The 23,610-nt window shown below is 42.1% G+C and overlaps 1 protein-coding gene across 1 annotated transcript; it reads right to left on the reverse strand.

Moving 5' to 3' along the window:
- Positions 1–59: 59 nt before the first annotated feature.
- Positions 60–20,342, reverse strand: LOC104517048 (TRAF3-interacting protein 1-like; the record flags this gene model as incomplete). Its single annotated transcript, XM_010161591.1, has 8 exons — positions 60–413; positions 3,220–3,443; positions 13,501–13,577; positions 14,405–14,441; positions 14,588–14,708; positions 15,394–15,477; positions 16,208–16,298; positions 20,244–20,342. Coding segments are annotated over 8 exons (899 nt in total), but the record flags the coding sequence as incomplete, so codon positions are not given.
- Between the last annotated feature and the right edge of the window lie 3,268 nt (positions 20,343–23,610).

Below are 23,610 nucleotides of genomic sequence, written 5' to 3' on the forward strand. Positions count from 1 at the left end.
GAAGTAACAGAGGTTCACATCTAAACCAAAGAAGTTCTTTTAATAGCTCTGAAATTTGAGCATTCAAATGAATATAACTTTATCCTGGGTAATATCAATGCAATAATGGGATTTTATATAATTTTTAGACTTCTGGTCTCTAAACATTTTATATCTAAACAAGGCATATCTTCGACTTCTCCACTATTCTGTTTTTATTTGGTAGGAGTGTCAGTCAGTCCCAAGGCTTTTATTTCCCCCCTCTTCTTCACCTTCTTGAAGACAGGTTTATACTAAGAACCATCCTCCGGATTTTTTCTTCGTTCTTTAGAATATTAGCTTTTACAGCACAGATCTTGTCTTGCTGGTCTTTAATCAGCTGTTCCAGTTCAGCCAGCTCAGCTTTTAATGGCTCTACAGCACTGTCTGTGATGCTGAAAGAGACACAAAGAGCATCCTGTTACTAGAAACATTATGCTGCTTCTGGTGACTTAAGCCTCTGAGAAAGTACATTCAGTACCTGAAAGTTCACAAAAAATTTAAGTTGCCCCCACCCTTCCTGAGAGAAAGTTTAGAATAAGATGCACAAAGGCAAAGCTAACAACACAGACAGAGGAGAATATTGTTCAAGAGACATCACCCACAGCTCAACAGTAAACAGGCGCTTCTTGGATGATCTAGTTTTTCCTGCCAAAATCCTTTTTTCTGCTCAAATTCTACTAAAAACTACTTTGAAGTTATTTCATCCCACACTATGAATACGGTAAGCACTTCTTTCATTTTACCTGGCCAAAAGCTGCCCCAGGCATGAAGCAGCACCTGACTCTATGGGATATATCACAACAACGACCAGAGAAGCTGTGGATCATACAATCATAGAATGGTTTGGGTTGGAAGGGACCTTAAAGATCATCCAGTTCCAACCCCCCTGCCATGGGCAGGGACACCTTGCACTAGACCAGGTTGCTCCAAGCCTCATCCAGCCTGGCCTTGATGTGGATGCCCCATCCCTGGAAGTGTTCAAGGTCAGGCTGGATGAGGCTTGGAGCAACCTGGTCTAGTGCAAGGTGTCCCTGCCCATGGCAGGGGGGTTGGAACTGGATGGTCTTTAAAGTCACTTCCAATCTAAACCATTCCATGACTCTAAGGACACCCAGCTTCTACAGGGGCCCCTGGGCCCTACCACGACACACGGTAACAGCCATCCCTGTGGGCCTCACCCTAAGAGCTTGAAGATGAGAAGCCCGTGGCAGAGAGGGGCAAATACAAGAGCTGCGGAGGCTGCTGGCCTCCTACCAGCTATTTCCTACAATAAACCAGCAAGCCGGCACCAAGACACCAGTAGCACCAAGCTATAGCAGGTGGATGCCTGGGAAGAGGCAAGGTGTAAGAAAACTGACCCATCACTAGCTGCCGACCAGGGCAGGCAAGCCCACGCTAGTAGGGAATTCAATAAATCCTGTGCCTCTAAACCACAAGTACACTGATGGATCCGAAGCAAACGTGTAGCTTTAAAACAAACGTGCCCCCTTCCATAATGCTTTGCTGATCTTCAGGAACGCTCAACAGCCAGGGAAATGACAGAGGGAACTAGCCTGCTGTCATTCTGAATTACCCAGTCACTTTGAGGGCTCATTAAAGTCTGCATTTCAAAATCGTTTAGTTTTCCCCTCCTTTCCACCACATTAGCATAAATCACGAAAAGCATCACTGGAAATTGCACTAACATTCCCCCACGGGTTGCCCTCAATTGTCTTTCACAGAAGCAAAGAAAACAAAGACACGCATCCAAATTCCAGTACATATGGGAAACATTGTCTTCTTCATGTCTGATACTCCGTAATTCTTTCCTGAAGGATTGGGCATGCCGTAGCCCTGCGCTGATCTGATCAGGATCTCATACGAAAGCTGGTGAAGTGCAGGGACACGCTGCGGCCATCTTTGCTCGCGGAAGGGAACCGAGCGGCCCTGCTGAGGGGATGCTGGCCTGCCCGCGGTCCGGCACGGAACAGCTGGCCCTTGCACGGCTTGGCCTGACATACATCTGCAAACAAAATCAGCTGGGCAGTCCCTTCTTCCCACTCCCCCTCTCCTGCACCACTGTCAAGGAGACACTCTTGTCCTTACATGTTGCCAAGGGGCTTGGGGGACGCACGAAGCCAGCAAAGCTGAAGTATAAATGACTTGTTTGGCAAGGCCAAAGTGGATCCGCTGAGTAAGCACATGCCTGGAGAAAGGCCTGAGACTTGCTGCCTCTCGCCAGGAGCGGTACAAAGGCGAGTGAGTCAATGCCTCAGTTTCTCCAACCATAAAGCCAAATACCACTTCCTTTCCCTTCGCAGGAGGGGTGCATTCAGAGGCCAACCAGAGTTTTAAAGCCTGTCACGGCTTTGGGATAGAAGGTGCCGTGTAAGTGCACAGAATCAACATCATTACACTTCACAGGTGAACCAAAGCTCTAATTCCCACCCCAGGCCGTGGACTAAGCCAGCAGCTGTAAAATTCCAGCACTTCACAGGTTGCGACCTACGGAGACGGGTCTTGGCTAAGAACACCTCCCACACTTGCTTCTGCATGGGTGAAGCACATCGATTCGGGGGGCAGCACATCTGCTGACTGTGAATGCAAGACGACCGGCCTCTAGTTCATGTTTAAGATCAGAGGACACACAACTGGAAGGGACGTTCTGTTTTCAAGGAGCATTAGGGCACTCTGGTGAGAGAAGTAAAGCCAAAAAAACCTGTTTCTAGGCTTGACCTCCTTGTTCCTATTACACACGTCACCTTCACTTCCCTGGCTTTCCCATGTTGTTTTTTAACCTCGCACAGACGACAACTGTTCTTACCACCACCACAGAACACGCTGAATTCAATGGCACAAAGAGAGCAGGCGATAAGGTAGGAATCCACTCCTAGTCCCGATTCAAAACCTACTGTGTTTACTGAGCTCTTCCCCCGTTGCTCGTTATGTATTTGTGAGAAGAAGAAAACAAATCAAGCCCTCTTGTATCACACGAACATTCACATCTCTGCTGTCATGTACATCATGTGAAATCGAGCTTGAAAAGACCTTAAGACTTTAACACTTCAAAAAACAATTCAGACTGCAAAAAAAAAATCCCCAAACCACAAAAATGACTGATGACAAATTTGCTTTGAAAAGTAAGTAAAACTCTCCGAAACTACGAAAAACAGAAATCTGTCTCCAGAGATATATCAAACTTTCCCTGACCACACTCACCTTTGCTCTTTCTGCAGAGCTTCTGCGTGCTGTCTGTTCTCGTCTTGCCACATCTGCAACTCGTTCTTCATGGCATCCATGTCTTCTTGAATGTAATCCATGATCCTGCCAAGTGTCAGGGCACTCCGGCACAGAGTCTGAATAGAGACCTGAAACTTCTCAATTTCTTTGGCTACCAAGTCTCTCTCTTTCTTCCTAGCTGCTTCCGATACGTAGGGCTTCTCCTAATAGAAAGGATGAACAAGAAGAAAAGCATCAAGACTAGGGAAAACAGTCGTTGCATTGAATGAAGGATGTTTCAGAGATTGCTAACTCTGAAGGATCTGGAGAAATGTTTATGAAAGTCTGCAATAACAGAGAAGAAACGAAGCCATAGCCGGGCAAGAGATGAGCAGAAAGCATGCCATAGCCAAGTCATCACTGCTAGAGGGCTGCTACAAAGCTGTGCAACTGCATCAGCACTATTAAGTTGCTTTCCAGATCACAAGCGCGCAAAAGTAAGATCAGTATTTGATCCCACAAATGGTCTCACTCATGTTCTCATTCTCGACGTGACCTATCCCAAAGCAGTGGGTGTAGGGGTGGGGGGACAACCTCCTTCACATTCAGTCACAGATTACTTCAATCTATTTCTATATATTGAAATGGAAATTTCCGTGGCTTAATGTGGCATCGTTAAACAGAAGCTCTCAACAGACACGTGATCCTCAACGACACCGTTGTTATCAATCTGCTGCCACCACTGGCTGTCAACACATTTGCTGTGTAAATCAGACATCCATCCATCCTCCCCGCGTCACTCCAGAGCCCTGCGCCAGGATTGGCATTTACTCAATACTGCTGCAAGTCGCCGCGTGCAAAATCTGAGAAGGAACCCACTGAAAAAGGTGGTTGTTAAATTCTGGAGAAAGACAATTTTGGAATTTGAAAGGCAGTAATTGGGAGAAGCAGAAGCACTGCTGATGTTGTACATGAGCCTACAAGTCATCACGTTGTAGGCTTCTGCACCACAAACATACATTGGACCTGCTTGCCACGGTGTTGTGCTGCTGCTCAGGAGCTACAGTGGGTGCTGAAGGGCACAGCCTCCTTCAATTCCCTAAATCCGTTCCTTCAAGATGCTCCTCTCCCTCCGCTGTCAGTACCTGGATTTCCAGCTCCTAACGCTGGTCCTAATAAAAGCGCTTCACGCTGCCCAGCTAAACTAGACGGCGGTTATTCCGTGCCGTGTTCTTCTGTTAACAGTGGTTGTAAAATCATGCAGGCTGCAGATGTGGCCTCAATAAACTCCACTACTCAAAAATAATTTGGTCTTGTGCACGCTTCCCTCATGTGCAGCCAGCAGAGTCCCTGCGGTCAATCTCCTGAAGCCTCCTAGCTCACTGCAAGTTAGACACAGGGAAAGTGTTTTGCTAAAGCGGCGAACGAAGAGCAAGAGGATGCCGTAAAAAGAGCAGAGCGATGCCACATTACTAACACACTGCACTCATCCTATTCCGGGAATGCCTTCCATGAAAACAACGATCACTGTTAAAGAAAAGTCCACTGGGTTTTTTCTCCCCCCAGTCAAGAAAAACAACCTAATTTTCCTTTCTTTCCAAGAGCCCTACAGGTCAAATTCCCAAACTGAGTTTTTAAGACACAAAATGCTTTAAGTAAACTTTATTTAAAGTCATTTCACTCACTTAACGTATGCCGGAAAACTAGACAGGTCTTTCTCTACCACCCCAACGGCAGGATCGACCCATCCCGACGCGCACTTCCTAGCGGCCATATACACAGAGAGGTGGCAGCGTGCTGCTCTCTCGTGCTGGGACACCAAACCTACCATGCTGTCCCCTCCTGCCCTCCTGCCCAATTGGCCTGTCTTCCTGTGCGAGCTGGGGGCTGTTTGTTCAGCTGCGTTTGGAGGCAGCAGGGACCACTGCCAAACACATTTCAGCGGCCCTTGGCTTACTGATGAACTCATATATGTGTGTGTGTATATATATATTTTTTTTTTTTAGAAAAATACTTCTAAAGATTTGAAGGCTGAGATTTACTTACGTCTCATGCCTGTGTTTTACCACACACGTGGTGCATGAAAACTGTTGGGCTTCTGAGTTTACTGCGGCTTTATAAAGTTGTTTAATTAGGAACTGGGCTGAAGCGACAAACGCTGCTGAACTTGTGACCTGCGCTGCCTAAGTCAATTCGTGAGTGCTGGCTAAACTGTTAAAAATAACACTCATCTGAACTCCTTCTCACTCCACCCCTACCTCTCTCAGAGAAGCAGGTGTTTCATTACACTACGTTACATAAAACACATTATTTAGATAGTTTCTAGAGCCATCCACGTGTTTGCTATCCTTTAGGACACAATGATGAAAGCGCTGCTTCTTGACCCATTTCATCCCCCAAGAGCTGACGAGCATCCCCGTTCCAAGATCTTCTCCCCTGGGTCCTTCCCCTTGGCCAACCTCATCACGATGGCCAAGGGTGCTCCCATCAATGTCGTCCAGTTGATCCTGCAGCTCCCCAGAGAAGAGAGCCCTTGCCCGGCTGCCCCAAAGGCACGGATCACAGGACAGGCTCCCACACACCAGCCATTTACTAGGACTCAGCACACATCTCACCCTGACAAGAGTTTCTCTCCTGGAAATGTTTTTTTGCCTCACCGCCTTGCTGCAGCTAGTAAAGATGTATGAACAGTTCTGCACCCTCGGTGTTTCAAGACCCTTTGCTCTCTATTCTACCTCTGTTTTCCCAGTCCTTGCTGCATGCTGTGCTCCACCAAAGCCATAGGGAAGGCTAAATCCATGACACCATGCCTTCCACATGCAATTGGGAAGTTATCTGTAAAGACAATTGCCTTCTGTTCAGCAGCAGAGTTGTATCAGAGCCCCAGGAAGAAGACACATTGCCTTGTTTTTCCCTTCCTCCTAAGTGCACCAAACCCTTACCACTTTCCTGCCCGCCATCCATTATAAAAAGCCACAGCCAAGAGATAAGGAATGCGTTTAAAATACAACTATCTCAGCAGCGGGAAGACTCAGCCAGTCCATTATCTGAGCATAGTTGGGTGTCAAGAATGTGTCATTGTTGCTTTCCAAATGCTGAGTTCAATGGTTTAAGTTCCTGTAATGCCGGCGTGACCTCCCCGATACCCAGACAGTCCCAGCAGCCACATTTCTCAACACCAGCAAGGATGGTGTGAAAATATAAAATACAAAAGGGAAAATCGCACCATCCAGTAAACAAGCAAACCAGAACTGTATAACATAGATCCAGCTAACGATCTGAGATACTCCATGCTAAAATACACAGCGGCTTGAAAAGCTCCAGTGGAAATAAAACACTGTGGAGTATTCTCTATGAATCAGCACGATGCCTTTAAAGTGTGTTAGTAAATACCCCAAAACAATTGCAGTGTCCCTGTAAATCCACCAGACTCTTTGTGTAGCTCAGTTCTTCAAAACTGACATAAAAAGGACAAAATATTATCCTGTCCAAAGCCATTTCAAGCACTGAAACATATTACCACTAAAAATCTATTAAATACTACTTGGACTTAAACAGGAACATTAATAGGCTTGTTAAAAACCACCGTGTCTTTGAAACACGTACTGTCTGGATCAGAGGGGTGTAAGAGCATATAAAAGGTTTTTCTCCTCTAAAGGAGAAGAGCTTCATTGTCAATCTCCTGAGAAAAATTTCCCAGCACCTGAAGGTGCAGTAGCTGGACTGGCACACTGTTGTCCCTCCTCACGAGTCAAAAAATAACCATCAAGTCTTTCTTCCATTTCCCTGATGCCCGTACTCCCAAGATGCCATGTTACGTTTCCTGCACTCTACACAAAGCTGAGCTCAGGACAGAGAATTATCACCCTTCAGCACTCAAGCGTTGCCAGCCACTGCTGATTATAAGTAATTAAGGGCGGAAAGGGACGCCATACTGTCCGCTCTCATTTCCATCGTTACAGTTGCGGGTTAACATCTACGTGGGACACGCTTTTAAATCACTAAGAATCATGGCAGATGGCTTATTACAACAGGCAACGTGGGTGGTAAGGGTCCTGAATGCCACCTTTGCTCACTTTGCACCAACATGTAACAGGATATATTCAGTTTTAAGAAAAATGCCAGAATCAGAATTGTTCCAGTCTATTTAATTAGGCCATACACCTCAATGAACTCTCCTTTCACAAAAGCCCAAGCACCAATAAATTATCCCCATATAAAAGACTATCACTTCTGTAGGTCCAACACGCTTCCTTTCCTTCGTGTTTTTCATAAGGCACCAAGATAAATGTTTACTTTGGATTCCTGGGAAAAAGTCTGCCTTTCCCATTACCTCAATGTGAACAGAACACAACGTGGACTCGGACGCAGGGGCCTGAGAAATTAAAAAGCAGGAATTTTCTTTTTCATCAATAAAGGGGAAATTATCAACAGGGCTCCAGAAACCACCAGAATTTACTTGTGTTTCATTTACCCTCGCTAAAGCAATTAGTATAAATATTGCAGTGCGCACAGCTCCATAAAAATGGATCATTCACAAGACATCCATTTCCAATAGCTGGGCTGCTGAGGGCAGCTGAAGTGCCTGACATCTAACACGCTGAAGAGGTGATAAGATTCGTTTTTTTCCCCTCCACTCTTTGAAAAGTTAATTTCTAGAAAGAGAATTTGCTTACTTTCATAAGGCTTCTCCTTTGTTTCCATTTTTTTAATCAACACTTTCTAAATATGAATCCAATGAGAACATCCATCAAGCGCTTAATAGTTTCTACAGCCCTTTTAAACGATTGTATTATGTCCCATTATGAAAACAGACCCAAGTAATCATAGTTTTATTGAGCTACACCATTTCCCCCCTACCTCCTTCTACAGGACAGGGCAGAAACTTCATTTTGACCAAGCAATTTTGATAAAGTCAATGTAAAAACAACAAGGTGAGGTTTTTTTAATTGTACAAAATATTTTTTGATCATAAAGGGTGTTTTCTTTTCCTGGTTTTTACAGAGTCTGCATTTTAAGTAGATTGTAACTATCCACCAGGGATCACCATAAGAAACTCCTTTCACAGAAACACAGGGAAAACAGTAAATGTTAAATCATTTCAAACGAACAGGATGCTTTTTCTGCTTATGCCAGGTACCGAGTTCAGTAACAGGCCAAGGAATCGGAGACACTATGTTCTCTACCACTAGATTTACCGGAGTTAGTCTGACCTGCTTCTGAGTTGGAAGGCACCAAAAGAAAACAAAAGGATAGCGCTTTAAAGGGGAGTTTTAGTTTCTTTTTTGTTGGAGGGGAGGGGGAGTGGTGGTGGTTTTTCCCTCCCCACTTCACATCTGATACCTCTAAAAGAGCAGGACTTTTCAGAGGTACATAAACACCCCGCCTCAGCCCCCAGAGCCAGTCTGCTTTACCTCACATTCAGTCCGTGCCGGGGAGAAGGCAGTTCATAAAACCTCACGTATGTGGTGCACTATTCAGCATGCTAAGCGGAATCCTACGAGCCTGACCACACACATGCCAAGAGACAACTCTAGCGGTAATTAACGCTAGCAGAGAGTATTAATTCAGCCATAATGGCATATCGGGTGCCGGTCCTGCCCTGCTTTCCTTTTCTGCTTGCACTGCTGAAACTCTGGTCTGGAATGGTGAGAGTCTTCAAAAAAATACTTAAATGGTGGGAGATGTGAATCCATCTGGTTAACGTGGCGTGTTGCTAATTGCCTTGACTGGAGGGGACACCCAATGTCGTGCAGCTGATGGATTAATGTAAAAATCCATGACCTGAAGAACTTTAAATAAACAGAATCAGCGACGATTGTATTTTTTCTAAGCTTGCAAGTACATACTTAATTTATCACATTTACAATTAAAGTTAATATTATCCAGGTGCTAAGCTATTTAATATCACTTGTTCCTCAAAGAAACCTCAAAGCTGCTTCTTTTCCGAAGCCCGTGAACTGTATTTGGTAGTGCAAAGATGGGAATTCTGTGATCCCACTTGCTTAAACTGTTTAATAACCTGCCTACATTTTCCACACATCAAATAAATGAAGTGGAATACAAAATGGAACATCTGTTTCTTTCTCTGTTTAACATTAGAGGGTTAGATTCTAAACAAATACATTTAGGAAGTCTTTTTAGGAATTTGTTAGGCTGAGCACAGCTAATCAAGGCAGCAAAAATCTTGTGTATTTCCAGAATGACCTCTTTGTTTGACCTGAAAATTGTGTATATTATTTTAAGTTTCTGCACATGTAAAGCCTAGATGATGAAAGTCACAGTCTTCTTTCCTTTTCTCTTCTTTTTCTTCATTAAAACTTCTTAAAAAGCAAACGCACGTTTGGGAAACACGGCATACAAAAGGTTTCAGAGGAATGCTTTTAACACAAATAAATGCTCCTCAGCAGTCAGAAGTAAAGGTGTGAAACATCCCCAAGAGTTCAGCAGTGTTACATCTGGATGAAGTATTAATTAACCAATTTCACCTGATTTCTAGTTGATCAATCCACAAGAAATCAGGTAGATCCATTGACCATTTTTTTTGTTGAATGCTGTTCTTAATATAGTATTAGCCCAAAGTTCCAGCACTCAGACTACAAACACTTTTTTTTTTAGGCCCTTCATTTTTCCAACTGGCAGAAGAACAGGGCTTTAAAGACTAATGAATGTAACTGAGAAAATATTCCACTTCTTTTGTATGTATTGAATAGTTTAACAAAACAAGGGAAGATGAACATTCTTACTGACAGACACAAGGATATCCTAAATTTCATCCGATGTAATTTCCCAAAGCAAGTATTCTTTCAAATTTTCACTGGACTTTTGGTTACCTTACGCCAAAAATACAGAAGTACAGTTACATTTTACTCTTCAGTACCTAATATGTTTTGGAATACAGTTGCATGCTGATGCAGAAGATATTTCTTCTGGAGAGTTTGATGGAAAACAAATTAAATGAGAGAGCTGACAGTCTGGGGAGAAATGGTCAAATCCCAGACTGATCCTGCTTCCCAGCAGACTGCAGAGCTAGACCTGGCACAAAACCCACAGCCATTTGAGCACAGCACACTGGCCAGAGTTCACTGACCCATTCTCACAGTCCCATCAACACGACAGGACGCGGTTCCACTTGCCTGCCTAGACCACTTGGCAAGAACAATCCACTTGAAACCCTTCCTTCTTTTTTAATTACTTTTGCTGCCTCTCTCCAAAGAGATTCCACAGACAAGTAACTATTTCTCCCAAAGCTGCTGGTCTGCAGTCTTGCAAGAAGTCCTGCCACTGCCTTCCTCATGCTGTTAGCAACACCCCTTGGAGATGGGACACGCTCGTGATGCCAGGGCCACGCGAACGTGACAGACCCCCACCTGCTACCCCCTGCATACCTGGTCCCTGAAATACTCCCAGAGGCAACGCCACGTTGGAAATGTATTTTTTACTTTTACTGTCTCACGTTGGAAATGTATTTTTTACTTTTACTGTCTCCTGCGCCACAGCGTCTCTACCCTCTAAATAAATTCCCAGGATTCAGTCATGTCTCCAGCTCATGTTTTCTGAACTACATCTGTCCAATCCCAGTTACTAACTCTGAGCATTTTTATTCAGCTTTTCCACTGTTTTTTTTCTTTCCCCCCCCCTCTGCTGTCAGGAAAGCTGGGCTTCTCTCTGGATCACAGCGACTTCTTCATCATAATTTGAAAAGCAGTAGCAGCAGAGAAACCTACTGCAGTGGCAGCCAGCTGTTTGGATATGAGATCAGATGATATTCCAGGAGTTTAGCGTGGTATGCGAGTTTTCACAGGATGGACTAGGAAGTCAGCAGGGGGAGGGGGGGTTTCCAGAATTAGTGTTCTATTATCAGTGCTGCTAACACAGATCAGGGCTTTAAAAGGTGCAACAAAAGCCAAACAAGGATTGAATGAACATTTTACAGACTGAAAACAGGCAACGGGACTAAATGGTTATTGTAGAAGGACACAATTGTCCACGTGCATTTAAAAAAAATATAAGGGGTTAAAGGGAATCGTTTCAGTTACTTTTATTCAGAAAAAAACGCAGACAATTTAGCACAAACATCAGAGGAAGCTTCCAGAGCATGAAATCCATGCGGCTCTGTAAACCCTCCCCCTCATTGTCCCCTTCTATGTCCAGCGCTCAAGCTGACAGGACGCAGTCCCGAACAGCACAGCCTACAGCACAATTATGTGCTGGTGGGAGACACGACTAAATGAACTACTACCAAAACTCAGACTGGAGACAGATGATTCAACAGCACCACCTAGTTATAAAATCAGGAACTGGAAGAGCTGTATCCCTCGCTCTCCAAATGCCAGCTCAACATGCACTCCAGTGACGAGCCACATCAACTTTTACCCCTTCCTTTCTCCAAATACTTCTATAAAAGACGGAACTTACTCAAGCAGGCAAATTTTCACATCAGACGTACTCCCTAGAATCGGTCAACAGTGTTTCAATGACCAGGACACCGACACTATGAGAGGCAAGTTTATTAGAAATGGTATGTGATTCAGCAAGTTCATAAAGCTGTAACTATTCCTAACAGATTATGACCAGGAAACAAAAGGTGTTTTCCTCTTTTAAAGGATTCATTTTCTTCATTAACCTCATCCCTTGCAATACACGAAAGAAATTTTCTTCCAGCCAAACAGGCCTGGATTTCAGACAGTCCCAAACTTGAGATAGGGAGATATTTCCACCAGGGTCTGACCTGCCTCCCCGACTTTCTCAGGTTGATGGGGAAGAAATGAAAAGGATGGTCTGTATGGCAGCATGACCCATTACCACTGGACACAAAAGCATGTGGAGTATCTCTGCTTAAGAGGAGAGAATTATTGATTTTGCCCTCCCAAAATTCCAGTCCTTAAAGTTAACACTGTGTCACTTTTGCTGCAGACTGTAGAAGCAATGGTAAAGTCATACAGGTTCTAGGTAAGAACAGCTTTTTAAAAATCTACAGTCTACCAGGGTTTTAGTCCCTCAGGGCAGGTTTTTTCCTGCTGTACACTTTGCTCATAACCTATCATAATAACCCTCCTCATTGCCAGATTACTACAGCTGATAAAGCCAAGAGAGGCAGTCAAGGCTTTGAAAGTCACTACTGATTTCAGACTGTGGTCTGAAAGAGCTTGATGCTCCGTGACAAGCTGGACTCTCGAGGTCTGGGTTGCAGCACCTTAAAACAATATGCCAAACTCTAGAACATTCCTGAAAAAGAATATAGGTAGTAAAAACCTACAATACTGAATTAACATTTAAAAAAAAAAAAAAAGAGAAGATGGGATTGGAACTGAAGATTTACAAGTTCATGAAAAGCACTTGCCTTTCCAAAACATTACGTACCTGTCTGTATTTTCCTAACTCTGCACCACATTCCTCGGTGCCTCCCCACCAACACATCAAACTAGCCCAGTGATTTAGAAACTTTCCAAAGGGCCCACGGATCAGAAGACTCCATCTAAAAGGCCTTCTGCTGCTTCTTGTAACATGAGCTCTGCAAGGCTGAAAAAGCAACAGCTCTCCAGTTGTAACAGGAAGATGCTGAAATCGGGGAGGGTTCAACCTTTTGCTTTTGGTTTGTGATCACTGCTAGACCCTTTCTGGACCCTTTTTAACCGATCAAAAGAAAAAAACACCAAAAAAACCCCAAAAAAACCCAACAAACCAGCAACAACAAAACCTTCCCTTTCCCAATTCCTGATACTGGAAAAAAATCAAATCAATTTAAATCACTTCATAGATTCAGACCTGAATGCTAGGACATTACCAGGGAAACATTCAGTGATATGAAAATAGTTTATATGGTTAACTGCACCAGAGATCCCTTTGGTTTTTAGACAATGATAATGTTTGCTGGGCAACAGGATACTGCTCTTCAAATGCCCAGAGGACAAGTAAGATTGAAACAATAACGGTACAGCTGTACAAATGCACAGGGTGCCCTACTGCATCTAGGGCAAGGCTGAAAACAGCAGACCTTGCTCTGGAAAACAAAAGAATAGGCTAAAGAAGGCTCTCTGAAAAATTGTACTGAAATATGGGGGGGGGGTTGAAATTCAAACCACAAAAATTAGAGGTGAGAGTGCACTGCACAGAGAAGGTAACAACATCTGACAGACTCATGGAGAAAAAAGGCAGCATAACAGATCAAGGAGGAAATCTTGATCATAAATGAAAAAACACCCCAATTTAAGGCAGAGAAAAAGGTCACCATTACAATATTTAATATTCACAGTTCTGTGAAGGCCATTATCATCTTACCCTCTCTGTTGTCGCTGATGCTTTCTGTGATGCCTCATAATCTTTCTTAGTTTCTAGGATTCTTTTTACAAGCCCACCTGTTGAAAAATCAGAATATTTCTCAGCACTGGTTGACACTGAAGTATTGTTTTAAACATTCAGGCAATAAAAAATAACAACTGCTTAATTTTTTATTTTTTAATGTGAACACTTTTTTAGAGCAACATGAACAGCATTCTATTGTGTGTTCTATTTACTGAGGTACAAGGTATTTGTTATTTCATCTATTTTCTCCAATGTCCTATAATCAAACTGTATCATCAATATCATTTACTGAATGACTCTTGGTACAGAACCAGATCCTTGAGCTGCACTAACACAAAGGCTCTTCCTCTGCACCCCTGTTTTGGAAGAATTCAAGAACGGCACATGATAGGTATATAGATGTATATATTCCTTTGCTAGGAATTTTTGGATGCAGGTAAGTGTATCTGCCTAAATCGCATGCACTGTAACCATAATGGAAGCCCCTGAATCACAGATCTGAGGTCACAGGTAAGCATAAATGTTGTTAAGAACCGGTCCACACAAGTTTTTTTTGTAATTTGCCTAGAACAGCCAATACCACCTCATATCTCAGAGCTGATGAGCTGTACCTGACACTCAAAAGCCATTAATTTATGACGTTTATGCAGAATTTTAAATTCTGCTGACTTTAAAGATGTATAGAAGAGCTGCATTTAACATCAGTCGCAAATCCAGCTGCTCAACTAAACAAGACTGTGTTTGATATATAATTTCTGGGGTTTTTTTGCAAAAGTTGCAAGCTCCTACCCTCAGGAGGTATTTTTCTGCTTTATTCAGCATTTTAAGTGTTCAGCATTTTATTCCATTTGCATAAAAATAGATGTAAAATCAAACATACCATGCTTTTCATCCTCAACCAGCTCCACTTCTGGCTCCTACAGATGCAGGAAGAGAGCTTTCGTTTGAAAAGGTTGGCATTGCTATAATATACAACTATTCAAAAATATTCAGCTAGAAGCTACTTAGTAAGTTACAAACAAAGTACGGAAAAAAGGGTCTATAATTCACAACATGAACTGACCATTTCCACTTCTGGCATTTCTGGCAGCGGCAGTGCTGCCTCCACCACAAACTGGTCATCATCATCATCAGAAGTCTGCCGGTCTGTGATCACGTTTGAGACTGTTTTACCACTACCGCTCCTGTAAGGGACACAATGAAAATGAAAACCTATGAAGATCTGTCCAAATCTATTCTATTCAAATCTATCTGTCCAAATCACCATTCTATGATTCTATAAATCTATTAAGATCTATCCAGAATAGAAGAAACAGCAGTACCCTTCCTTCTTCCTCCCATAAAATAAAGCAGCACCAACTAAAAGCACATCAAATTCTGTCATTTCCATTCACTGCCCAATTTTGCAAACAGTTAGCCATCCTTCTCCCACAAAAGGACATGTATTTTCCTTCTAAACACGCTGCTTCAGTGACTAGCACTTATCAGAGATCAAGAAAGCCATTTTGTCCATAGATTCAAATGACTGTTTCAGGCTTTTTCAAACACAGGATCTTCCCTGCGTGTTTTGCAGATCTCTTCCAGCAGCAGTTTAGATTAACGTTCTAGGGTTATCCTTTCAGAGTTCCCAAAGGCAAAAAAAATAAATCATGTTTTGAACTTCCAGATGCGACTACCAACCGTAACTTTTAGCTAATACACTGGATTTGCAGAAACAATAAAACAAATAAAGCAGGCTTGAATTTTCCAGTCTGAATCAATAAGCAGTGGGATCATCCATCCTAAAGCAGCAGGTGAGGCACCAAAGATCCGAGAATACTGTAGTACAAGAACGAGAAACACCTGCTCTGCGTCTCCGATGTACTTTACCTTTCTGGAAGTAAGGCCTCTGTGCTTTCCTGACGTTTTACTCGGGGTGGTGCTGGTCTTGCAGTGCTAGGACGGGGAACACGTCTGCAACAGCAAAGAGGCTTTTTCACTTACAATACAAGAGGAAGCCTCACGTCCTCCAAAGACCAGACACGTACACACACACGCAGGGAGTAAATTGGCTGATGCTTATTTAACACTGAAAACATCCTCACTATACAACCCAATATCGCAATACATGCTATTCTGGTAGGAGTCTAGGACAATCTAGAAAATGTGTCCTAACCCAAAAAATTATGATTCCATGCAGAGCCACCTCTTAATTTGTCTCACTAAAAATAACCTCTACACAGCACAGTTATTTACCATTAACAACAATTTTAGCATTAACAGTACACACTGCAATGTGAACAATAAAGAATTATTATCACAAGTGGTACAATTACACAAGCCTTCGCCAGGCAAAGAAAAAGTAAATTGGGATTTTAAAGGCAAGTTTGCCTTGTCTGTAACACCATACTTAGGAAATGCTTGTAGGTAATGCAACATTCTTCTCATTAGACTCTCCACACACCCCTCACATCTCAGTAACATTACATCCAAGCACTTTATGGATGAAGAAATTAAGTCCCAAACACTTTTCTTATAGACAGAAACAAAAGTGAATAAAGGGACCCATACATTGGATAATACTTATTTGGTACCACTACAGAAACACTGCTCCAAGTTTCCTTGCTGTTTTCGAATGGACTGACTGTATTCCCACCAGACAAATCACAGTTTGGATCAAACAGGGTAAAGGATAGGAACAAACCTTTGGATGGGCTGAGGTGGAAGATCATTAGGTACTTCACCATTTTCAGATACTGCAGGCTTTTCAGGAGCCACGTTCTCTGGCTGTCCTTCTATTAAATGAAACAAGCATACAGTTTTGGCTTAGCTGGCAAGGCAAATCTAACATTTCTTATGACTTATCAGCACTATACTTGAATATGTGCTCATGAAATGCATCACAGGACAAACTTTTAAAATTAGAAATAAAATTCTATAAGCTTATAAAAAAGTTAAATATCTTGTGAACTTCCAGTTTTAAAACATCTCTGAGCATTCACAATTCAAAAGGGACACTGAAAAAACATTTAAACTTTATTTTCTATTTTGCTTCTTAATATTGTGAAATTCCCTCATTTATGAAAATGACATCATCTCACTCAATTCTTCCACAGTTGCATGGTAACATTTGCAATATTTCAAGTTACCCATTGCCCAGAATTGTAAGAGGAAAAACCATCTTTTTAAAAACTATATTCTCTGTGATGGGGTCTATTTAAAACCCTTCTTTTGTTTACATTAACTTCTTATTTTCCTATACTGGTATGCTTAGTTGACCCAGATTTGAGCAGGGTGTTGGACTGGCTGACCTCCACCTGTCCATCCCTTTCACCATCAGGGATTCTATGATTCAAGGATGAAGGCTTTTTCTGTAATCCCACCAACTCCATGAGGTTGATGCCATTTGCAGTTTAAATTGGATGGAACCAGTTTAACGCTCCTTCCCAGTTTCCCACCGAGTTACTCTGACCTGTCCAGTGCAGTTAAGGGCACGAACCCACACCTGCAAGCCCAGGTTAGACCATCCTCTATCATGACAGAGAGTACGATCAAGATACATAAGGAAGATACACAAATACCCTTAACAACCGTAAGCATTATGTTTACCCTCAGTCTTACAGAACAACCACCGTGCATCAACCAACCCCGTGGCTGTTGGCACACGAGCTGGAGTGATCCCTGTGTTAAGACAGAGCCAGGCCAGAGTCAGAAAGTTGTGCTCTGCTGCTGTCTGTACCACGAGCTTCCTGCGCTTCCCTGGGTACCTAATTTAGCATCTCTGGCTAATGGATGCCACAGGGATTTCAAAATTGCCTTTTCCACACAGAGAAAGGCATTTTCCTACATGATGGAGATCACAGAAGTACAGAGAAATAAAAATCAGAGGTCTCCTCCTTAATAAAAAACTTGATTTTGCATAAAGGCTCTGCCTGGAGCCCGCACGTGGAATCGCAGGAGCGGAGACAGCCCAGTGGTGACCACGGGTGCCCAGGGAAAGTCAGACCGAATGAAGAACTCGCTGGCAGCTTTTATGCAGACAGGCTCGGGGAGATGTGTGAGGGCATCCGAGAGTTTTAATTTTTTGTGTTCTGTTCAGTCTGTTAATAGTACAGCTTCACTTCCCGTACCAGAAAGCCATCACTGATCTTTGGCACAGCAGGTTTCTGCAGGTTTGTGGGAAGTGCGTACAGTCCCTCCCTTGCCTCTACATGCACCCAGCTCCCAGCTCCTTTTTACAAGGGCCTGTAGTGACAGGACAATGGGTAACAGATTTCAATTGAAAGTGGGGAGTTGAGATCAGATATCAGGAAGAAATTCTTCCTGGAGAGGGTGGTGAGGCACTGGAACAGGTTGCCCAGAGAAGCTGTGGATGCCCCATCCCTGGAAGTTTCCAAGGCCAGGCTGGATGTGGCTTTGAGCAATCTGGTCTAGTGGAGGGTGTCCCTGCCCATGGCAGGGGGGTTGGAACTAGATGATCTTTAAGGTCCCTTCCCACCCAAACCATTCTGTGATTCTATGATTCTGTGAATATAATACTATTTTTCAAGTTGTCCTAAGTGCCCCCTGAACCCTTGAAAACATTGTGGAAGAACTATCTTCTGCTCCTCTCCAACTAACCTATTCCAAATATAGGTTTGGAGTTCAGGACAGCAACTGTGATTGTCAACCAGTTTCAACACCTAGTTTCCATTTAATTCCACTTGAGTTAGCTGAAGTATAAATCCAATGCAGAATTAACCAACCAAACAGCACCACCAACCAGCAACGTAAGCAAACAAGACAGTGCCTAAGCATCTTACAAGGACTGCAATTTCTAGGATGCTTCAAAGGGCACTGGCAAACTAAGCAGAGTTTCCTAAACCATCCCACTAATGTAAACTGCCACCACCCACAAAAGCCTTCCTGCCTTCGCACTTCCCATTCCTTCCCATTAGCACATGCTAATATATATAATGTAATCCATGTTAAATCCATACATATAGTAATAAATACACACTGCCTGAAGAATTAGATCAGTGAGACTTGGTTCAAGACACTGCCCTCCCAGCCTCTCTGCCAACCCCCAAAACCAGCTTGTTTTAGAATTTAACAAGGTTCAGAAAAACCCAAAATTATCACCAGTTTCTGACAAAGCCTTATGCAGGCCTACACTTTATAGAGTGAAATCCAACTGTTCCTCCCTCTTGCCACAGTGGGTGCAACTACGTGTGTCTAAAGAAAGTGGAACCTAAGTAATGTCAGGGGTGTATGAGCAAATAGCTGAGGCAGGCCAACACACCCTTTTGCCAGAAAGCTTTAAACATACACTTCTTATTTAAGAGGCTGCCATGAACAAGCCAGTGTGCATTCCTAACGGAGGACACCAAGGGAGAATAACTGATGTGCTGGCAAATCCTCATTTATAAAGAAAAAAAAGGAAAAAAAAAAAACCACAGTGGAAAGGTTCAGAGCCTCAGTGCTTGGAAACAGAATATAACTGAAGCAGAAATAATACTCCAGAAGCATATACTCCAGGAAAATAACTTTACTTCAGCCAGTAAACAATGTTTTTAAAATCCTATATATGATTCTTCCTTTGGAAACTTTCATGACTTTCATTTGCAGTTAAAGACACAAGAATGCAGCAGAAAAGCAGGAAGGGACAGGTGATCACTACTACAGCCAAATCGCATCCACGCAGCTATCTGCAACGACTGTTATAACTGATTTCACATTCCAACTGTGAAAGCTACTGAATGTGTGAGCAACACATTTTCTCTACAGGAACTTAGAGAAAATTAATGTTCACTAATGCACTACTATTTTATGCCATCTTATTGAATAAAGCTGAAAATAAAGACCAGACAATACAATATTTGGTTCTACCCCAAGAATCCAATCCAAATCAGCAATGAACCTTGGGGTACTCCTCTTAGATTCAAATTAGAAATAGAGGGATAGAAAGTTGTATTCCGTAACAGATACATTCCAATCAACAAGAGTGCTCCAAAAGATTAAAAGGAATTAGGATGGAAGTTGTCCCAGTTGTATAAGGTCACGGAAATGTCTTGGCCAACCATCTACATTTCATTAGACTGACACAGCTATGAGGCCCTGAAGGCCACAGGTGTACTGGGAAACAGCCTTTGACCTCCCACATACATGGTATCAACTCTCCTAACTAGGTCAGGCATCTGGATCTGGAGAAAATAAAACCACAGCATTTTGCTTAAATCTCAATTCTTCCTCCTTCACTTTGCTTCTACGGCTCGACGTATGCTGTAGCTGGATACAAATACCTCATTAACAACACATACCTTGGGAGCTATATACAACTTGGGGGGAAAAAAATTGAGAAATAAGAATGCAGAGATGGAATTTTCCTCTAAAATCCTGTAAAATGCAAACACTAAGTGAGGCTCCCAAATACTTGTACAAAAAGGCAATGTGCAATGATTCCGTTTCTACATAGAAAAAGTAACCAAGGGATTCAGGCACAGCAGCCCTGCATTTTCCTTGGGACACTGTAAGCACTGGCCTCTGAAAACTTGGATAAGAGTAAGGAAGGAGAGAACATAAAGTAACTGTTTTATCAGGGAACATACATTTTTCAAACCAGGACATTAATTACAAGTCGTGATTAAAACACAAGGCAGCAGTTGGATTAAGTGTAAATCACCCTCCTTAGCTGCATGCATTCGAGTTCAACCCTGAAGCACTCAGACTTTCCAAGGCAGTCAAGTTTTTATTCTCCTTACCTTCCTGTTTCACTGCAATGCCTGGTTCAGCTTTCTCTTGCAGTTTAGCAGCATTGTTCTCTGAAATCCTATCTGCCACGCTCTTCGTTTCCACAGTTCCTATAAAAAAAATGGTTTATCATCAAGTAAAGCCAATCTACAGATACTATTTATTAGCCTGATAGCTGGTGAAACAATACAGTATTTACCTAATAAAGTCTAACGAACTGCTAAAATACAATATTGTTTGTCTATTACTTGGAATGCATAATGCACTTTGGTTTGTTTCAAAGGGTTTAGCTTTAAATACATTTCATACTGAAGCCATTAAGAAATTTCAAGCAAGGAAAGCTGATTTCTGGTAGCTGAACTCCACAACTTGTTGGTAATGCCACTGAAGAGCCTAGTCCACAAATGCTGTTCACTTTTGATGCTACCTAGAACAGTTTTATTTTTGCAAAAAAATAAAAGACCTTTTCATCTATCAATTATCTTAAATTAATTCTCCCAGTTACAATAGGATAATGTTGACAAAACCAAGGTAACACACAGTGGAAGAAAGCTGAAATATTCAAGTATACACCCGACTTCTCCCTGGGCAGATAATTTAGAAGAGAAATTCATAGCAGAGGGACACAAAGGAGAAATGACTCAGCATCATTTGTACATCATTCCTGGAAATACACCTGCACACTGAGCACAAGTGGTCAAGATAAACTAAACTATTCATACAGCTTGTCAAGATATGTACAGAATGGGCAAAAAATATGTATACATTAAAAATAAACACACACACACACCCCCCTTCTCTTGGAGTAATACATTCAGTTCTCACACTCCTCAAAATGCAGCAGAAGCAGAACAAATTCAGAAAGAGGCAAAATCAGAGATGCAGGAAGAGCTCAGGTGTTTAGAACGGAAGTACCCAAAGCACTGCCCAGGCACTGACACACAGCACTTCCAAGTCTCCTGATCTGCAAACAGGTAACTAATGCAAAGGTGAAGAACACAGGTAACTAACACAAAGGTGGAGAACAGATTCACAGGGCCCCTGTCTACAGCCAGGACACCTCAGGTAACGTTTCCACCACCAGTCCAGATCAGCAAACTGTTTTCATAGCACAGGAAAAGATTTACTAGGTAGCGCCCTGCCTAATGCTTGGGTTGAAACATCCAACGCTCCCAAAACTGGCAACGTAAACACTGTATGCAGCACAAAGCTGAAGCCTTCAGGGGATACAGATCAATACCGGAGCATCTACTCCTCCACCCGTGCCAGGGGAAGTATACACAAAGATATATAGTCTGTTGCAGTAGAAATACTGAGTTCTACTAGTTTAGGAGGAGATGAACACGCAGCAGAGCAAGGTCAATCAGCACTTTAATTTACCTGTGCTGATAAGGCCGGGATGAATTGTCATCTAATAAAATGGAAACCAGCATTTAAACATTCATCACCAACCTACACAGCGGTGCTACAAGTCACCCATACAGTCTGGAGCTTAGCAGAAACAGCAAACCAGCAGTGGAAAGGGAAGCACTTTACTCCATCATTTCCATTTAGAAAGCAATTCAGTGTCTGGAAGGAAACCTGTTCAGATCTCAATTAAGAGCAACTGCAAGCTTAAAAAAAAATTATGTTCAATTTATCAATCAACTTCTAAATTAGCAAAATGGTCTCTGTTGCATGATACAAGTTTTGCTGCAAGACATGCTGCAGCTATAAAACAGCCATTGCCTGAGGAGGAACGAGTGTAACATTAACTGTATTTTTAAATAAATTTGCTCCAACACCATTAGGAATTCATTCATAATAGAGAGGAGCACATGTTGGTAGAACTTGCTTCAGTTACTAGGATAACAAATATATGTGGTTTTACTCAGTTAGTCCTCCATTCACCACTTCAGTATTGTTTATTACAATTTTAGTCATGACACTAGCCCTTTTGTATTGTCCTCCTGTCCATTTATTTATCTCCATGTATTTATTGATCTTACTTATTTTCCTATTAGAAAACAGAAAGCTTTGATCCGCATCACCAGTAACTGCAGAGACTGGTGTGCAACAGGCATCAGCATAGCTGCAGAAGGCTTTTACCACCCCCTGGATAACTTACTGGAGCACCTACGAGCCCTACTCACCCACTGCAGCTCCGTTGCATTAGAACAAAAAAAAGGGTTTATAATTTTGGTAAACTCAAGTTTGAGTGCCCTGGCTGGCCGCATCATGAAAAAAAAAGACTATTTTAAAATATTTACCTTAAAGCCAAAACACAGGATAAGTTGTTAACCTTATTTCATTTATCAGAAAAACTGGATCCTGATTTTAAAGATGGGATGATCCTATAAAATGGGGTGTGCCTGGTCACTGCAGTTTAGTGCCAGTTCAGGCTATAAAACAAATATTCAAATCTTGGGAAATAAAGAAAGTTATAGGATCAGCTAAGGATCACTAAATAGTAAAATAAGACTACATTTAATGGAATCCAGATGATATTTTTCAGATGAAAAATTATTAAAACCTTGCAGCATATAAGCATGAGATGCGACATAAAATTTTCAATTTTCAATTTTCAATCACCAACTTGAATTAAGCTCCTAAGTCAACCTACTCAAAGTGCCAGATCTTTTCCAAGGTATTTAAGGTGCCTAAGCATCTTTTTTAATTTTCCCCCCAAGTCTTTTGGAAAACACTACCCAAGAGCTGAGACAACTTCAGTATTTTGCCTCAGACACATGGAAACCTACCAAAACAGAAACCCAAAGAAAATAGATGCTTGAGAAGACACACAGCAACACACAGTCTCCCTACATAAATTAATGATGGTGACTTAGGCAGATTGAGTGTATGAAGATTTTCATGCTTCATTAATCTAAACAGTACCAGTCTTAAGCCAAAATTAGCTTTTTTAACAGTTATCAATTCAGAGGTGTTATTGTACCTTCTGAACTGAGATGTTAAACTGACTTATGTACAGTGAATTCTTCATTAGAAATAAAATATCAGTGCTCAGGGCACAAAACCGTTCAAAGAAAACTTGAATAATAGTAGATAATCAGGCCACTGACATAGGAGTAGGGGGGGAAATGCACTTACATATAGACAGATATTGCTGTTAAACTGATCATTATATGAGCAGTGGTTATCATCTGGTTTTATTCCTCACCTACATGTTTCTCTAGGCTCTTCCTCTTAGCTTTCTTATACAAAAGGCTAGCAGTACTAAGTTTAGATTCCTTTCTTCCTGATGTGAAAGTATTAAGTACTTGGGATATTCTGAAAAGAATCTAGTTTCCAATTAGTATGCAGACACAGTATGTAATACACAGTATTTAATACGCTTAAAAAAGCTGGTGACATAATCAATTGCAATGAACCACCTTGAAA

The sequence above is a fragment of the Eurypyga helias genome, unplaced genomic scaffold (assembly GCF_000690775.1).
Source record: "Eurypyga helias isolate BGI_N326 unplaced genomic scaffold, ASM69077v1 scaffold19281, whole genome shotgun sequence".
NCBI classification, from domain to species: Eukaryota; Metazoa; Chordata; class Aves; order Eurypygiformes; family Eurypygidae; genus Eurypyga; species Eurypyga helias.